Raw genomic sequence first — 5,000 nt, 5'->3', positions numbered from 1 at the left:
TGATCACGAGAAACAAAGGAGAATCACTGATAATAAACGAGAAGAAACGACAGAAAGACACGTCTGAAGCGCTGCACAAGTCCACACTGACCTCATCCGGGACAGCGCTGACGTCACACGCACAGAGACACGTGTCGCTATAGAAATCAAATGAGCGCGATTGAGGCGCTGGCGATGGGCGGGGCGTTCGAATGCCTTAAATTATTAAATAATATATATGAGCTCTTCTGTGCGTGTTTTCCATTTTATAAGTTCGATAGATTACCATTATAGCATTAATTAGGTGTAAAATAGTTTTCGAAGCTTCTACCGAGGCAACAATGTCACGTGATAGCTGTTACCTTGCTTAGCGCTTGTTTAGGATGATCCAATCACATTCTACTGAGATTACTTTGAGTGTTTATGTTTTAAAAACATTTTTAAAAGTTTTCTGGGATGCATGCATGGGATTTGTCGATCAGAATAAATACATGTACATGATTATATGCTAATGTGAAACTGCCACAAAACAAACACCGTACTGTGATTTAAACGATTCTCAGCGCCTCCTACAGCGCATTCTTCAGTCTCACGCTGCGCATGCGCCCCATCCTGCCAGCGCTGACGTCACACGCACAGAGACACGTCGCATTCGTTGAGATTCGCGCGTGCGCCACACTCGCAGAGACAGAGCACCAATCACACAAAATGCTGAACAAAGCTTTTTATTAATTAAAATGTCAATAACTGTGGAACACTACAAGTTATATAATGTTAACAGAAGACAATGAGGTGGATAAATAGGTCAAAGTGACGATAAATGAGAGGATTTATAATAAAGTAAATAAAACCCTTCGATCCCACCATACTCCTGCGATCCGAACACATACAATCACACCCACAACCTGCTGATATTTAGCTTATAATGCATCCAGTGTCATGCATTTATCACGTACTTTACTCATCTTAAAATCTGACAGAACTCTGATTCAGAAAGAGTCGTTCTGAGGTGAATCACTGATTCAGACTATGTGAATCAGTGCAATCAGTAGAAAAGAAGACCTGACAGAGCTCTAACTGTCAGCAAATGCAACTGTTTACAGTCTAAAGATGATTGAATCAGCAGATCTGAACTGAATCATATAGACAACTGAACGAATGAATCGTTTGTCTGTTCGGTTCCTCTGTGAGTGATTGAGTTCACAAACACTGATCACATCAGACTCTGTTCATGCTGATCAAACGCCTGTTTGATGACAGATCAACATGTTACTCCTGTAAATAAACCAAACTAATGTGATTAATTAAAGCGAACATCACGTCTATGTGATGAACAGAACAGTGAGCCACTAAAGCTGGTCACACTTAACCGTTAATCCTCTTCAGAAAACTTTTTTAAAATCAAACATTAGAAAAAGAGTGGTTTCTACATACAGTAGATGATTGTTTTCTACATCACATGGCTTCTGTGCAGATCTGGACTGCTGACAAACAGTCGTATGTTAGAACATCATCAACCTGTTCAAGCTCCAGAAACTGAACTGATTAGTAAACGAACAACCTGAATTAACATCGCTTCAGAACTAGTCCCAGTAATGTGTGATGGCATCATAACGCTGGTGAAGAACATGAATCATTAAACAGATCATCAGTGTGACTACAGCCTTATTCAAATATCAATTATATAATTATGGATTATTATTAACCTCAGATAGATCAGATATTAATTCATCTGATTCTCATGAAGCTTGTTTCTGCCACAGAATAAAAATCATACAAAGTAACTGACAATTTAAAATGTTTCTGCATAATTCAGACAAAAATTGTGAGAAAAAAAGTGTTGTTAGAAACTCAGAAGTGTTAGATATTTTGACTTTTTGTCTGAAGATTATGAGTTTATATCTCAATTCTGAGAGAGAAAAAGTCTAAATCGAGATATAAACTTTTAGTTGCAAGAAAAAAAAAGATCTGAAGGGTTCATTTGCAAAAACAGATAACTCCGTTTTTAACAGTTTTCGAAAATCATGTTTTTTCTTCAAGTGTATTCAAATTAATCTCAATCAAACTGTATTTGGGTTATTTTGATCAGGTTACAAATAACTAAATAAAAATACAGCTAAAACACAATAAATCAATGAAAACATAAAAAACATGAGTTATCTGTTTTTGCAAATAAATTGTTCATCTAAAAAAGCAGTTACCTTTTTTAAAAAGTGTTATCTGTGGCAGAAGTAAGCTTTGGTGTGAGTATAATCAGATGATTGTCTGATCAGTGATGACAGACGCAGACAGAAGCTGTGTTCATGTGTGAATGATGATCTCAGTGCAAACACTCCACGTAGTTAGCCGGAAGCATGCCAGACTTTCCGGTGCGCTGGACCGTGCCGAACATCCATCCCTCGTCGATGGGCTGCACGTTAACGATCACGTCTCCGTCGCGGAAGGAAACCTCGTCGTGATCGTGAGCGGCGTAATCATACAGCGCCCGGTACACCCTCTGCTGGACACAACACTTGTGTGAATGTCACACAAATTCTAGTATAATACAAACAACTGTAGAGAAAAGTGTGTGTGTGTGTGTGTGATGAAGCGCAGTGTGGCGTGAGCTGTGTTTTCTCTCACCGTGTGAGGAGGAGAGCGAACGCTGCGGACGGCCTGCATGTGAGCGTGACCCTGCTGGTGCTGCGGAGCATGATGGGAGTGATGCTGGAACACACCTGCACAAACACAGTCCAACACTTTCATCTGCTCTCACTCACACACACACACATAACAATATAAAACTAAAACCTCACATGAAGTTCCATAAAGTCAGAAAGAATCATATTAATATTATAAATGAGTATTAGTGATGGACTGACCAGTGGCTCCTGCTGATCTACGGTCCATCTCAACCACCTGCGGCTGGACGCCATGGTAACCGTCGCCGGCGCCCATCAGCTGGTCTCCATGGAGATGTGCCATGTGTTGCTCATCGAGGGTGTGTGTGGCGCCTCGACCCCGCAAGCGCTCGAACTCCTCATGATACTTCGCCTGAGAGAGAACGTCACACACACACACACACACACACTTCAGGTGTGTGTTGCGGTGCGGTCTGGTCTCTGATAAGCCCATGTGTCGTCATGCATGTGACATGTCAGTCATGTTTTAATGTGGTCATGTCAAACACAGGCGTCACCATGGTCCTGCTTTCATAGAAACACAGTCTTGAGATTTCAGCGTGTGTGTGTGTGCGTAAACCTATTGGGCAAGTCGTGGCCTAATGGTTAGAGAGTTGGACTCGTAAACCAAAGGTTGTGAGTTTGAGTCTCAGGCCGGAAGGAATTGTAGGCGGAGGAAGTGTATGAACAGTGCTCTCTTCACCCACGACTGAGGTGCCCTTGAGCAAGACACTGAACCCACAACTGCTCCCTGGATGCCCACTTCTCCGGGTGTGTGTTCACGGTGTGTGTGCACTTTGGAGGGGATAAATGAAGATGGTCTCCATACTTGGTCACATGTCACGTCACTTTTATATTAGTATGTATGCATTTAAATGTACGCATTTAGCAGATGGTTTTATCCAAAGCGACTTTCAGTGCATTCAGGCTAACATTTTTTACCTATCATGTGTCCCCCTAGAATTGAACCCACAACCTTTTACACTGCTAACGCAATGCTCTACCACTGAGCCACAGGAACACATATGTATGTGTGTTGGTCAGGTGGAATCTGGCTGTGTATGAGCTCTCAGTGTGTCTTGGAGGGGTGAAGTTTCTAAGTCACAACTTCTTGCTACTGGGGTTCCTCAAGGCTCGGTACTTGGACCACTTCTCTTCTCCATCTACATGACATCATTAGGATCTGTCATTTAGAAGCATGGATTTTGCTATCACTGCTGGGCTGATGATACTCAGATCTACTTCTCATTCCATCCAGATGATCCGACGGTAGCTGCTCGCATTTCATTTCTGTTTGAGTGACATTTCTAGCTGGATGAGTGACCATGACCTTCTGCTCAACCTTACTAAGACAGAACTGCTGGTGGTTCCAGCTAACCCAACATTTCATCACAACTGTGTGTGTGTTGATCTGGCCGTGTGTGTGTGTGTGTGTATCATATCAGGACACAACTCTGTATAATGACATGGGTATGACACAGGTATTACAAGGAGAGGGAGACTTATGAGGACATAAGCCATGTCCCCATTTTTCAAAACACTTATAAATCATACAGAATGAGTTTTTTTGAGAAAGTAAAAATGCACAAAGTTTCCTGTGAGGGTTAGGGTTAGGTGTAGGGTTGGTGAAGGGCCATAGAATATACAGTTTCTACATTATAAAAACCATTACACCTATGGGATGAACACACTTTACACAAAAACAAACGTGTGAGTGTGTGTGTGTGTTGATTTGGCCGTGTGTGTGTGTGTGTGTGTGTGTGTATGTGTGTTTGTGTGTGTGTGTGTGTTGATCTGGCCGTGTGTGTGTGTGTGTGTTGATCTGGCCGTGTGTGTGTGTGTGTGTGAGTGTGTGTGTGTGTGTGTGTGTGTGTGCGTGTGTGTGTGTGTGTGTGTGTGTTGATCTGGCCGTGTGTGTTGGTTCTGCAGCCAAACGTCTGTGAGATGCCATATGGGCCGCTCCATGAGTCCTGCAGCTCCAACATTCATCATCACAACCGGATCATAACAATCCTCAACAACACAGAAGAGCGTGATTAATATTTCAGTCTCCAGTCATCTCAACACAAATATTGACTTGCATCTCGACTACAGGAAGACTATATAACTACTTCAGAAAATGTTTAATTCATTTTTACTGATTTTAAAGATTTCAAATAACTGAATAAAACATAATCTTTGAGGAATTTCACTAAATCAGGAGATGGTTTTAATTCTTGTTTTAATTTATAATATTTCTGAATAGAGTAAAATCTTAAATAATGTTTTGAACTTTTACTTTAAGAATAAAACTGAAAAATGTTTATTAAAATAATTGTTATATTTTCACTTGATTATATTTTAAAAGATTGATTAAATTAT

At 41.0% G+C, this 5,000-nt stretch overlaps 2 protein-coding genes across 4 annotated transcripts in view; both read right to left on the bottom strand.

The window, feature by feature from the left end:
* Positions 1 to 119, bottom strand: part of LOC128012986 (translocon-associated protein subunit alpha) — a 4,711-nt gene extending 4,592 nt beyond the window's left edge. Inside the window, exon 1 of one of the 2 annotated variants that reach the window (XM_052595649.1) lies at positions 1 to 119. This exon is cut by the window's left edge and continues 72 nt beyond it. The gene's annotated coding sequence lies outside the window, so the exon portion shown is untranslated. The other variant, XM_052595650.1, reaches the window with a different exon arrangement.
* Positions 120 to 688: 569 nt separating this feature from the next.
* The window catches only part of LOC128012989 (LIM zinc-binding domain-containing Nebulette), a 15,547-nt gene continuing 11,235 nt past the window's right edge, over positions 689 to 5,000 (bottom strand). Inside the window, exons 5-7 of one of the 2 annotated variants that reach the window (XM_052595652.1) lie at positions 2,841 to 3,012; positions 2,602 to 2,696; positions 689 to 2,479 (exon numbers count right to left, since the gene is read on the bottom strand). In XM_052595652.1, coding sequence (XP_052451612.1) covers positions 2,300 to 2,479; positions 2,602 to 2,696; positions 2,841 to 3,012 — 447 coding nt within the window. In that variant the 3' untranslated portion in view covers positions 689 to 2,299. The remainder of the gene's footprint in view (positions 2,480 to 2,601; positions 2,697 to 2,840; positions 3,013 to 5,000) is intronic. The other variant, XM_052595653.1, reaches the window with a different exon arrangement.

Source organism: Carassius gibelio, chromosome B24 (assembly GCF_023724105.1).
Source record: "Carassius gibelio isolate Cgi1373 ecotype wild population from Czech Republic chromosome B24, carGib1.2-hapl.c, whole genome shotgun sequence".
Classification (NCBI taxonomy): domain Eukaryota; kingdom Metazoa; phylum Chordata; class Actinopteri; order Cypriniformes; family Cyprinidae; genus Carassius; species Carassius gibelio.
This window is presented reverse-complemented; position numbering and strand designations above follow the sequence as displayed.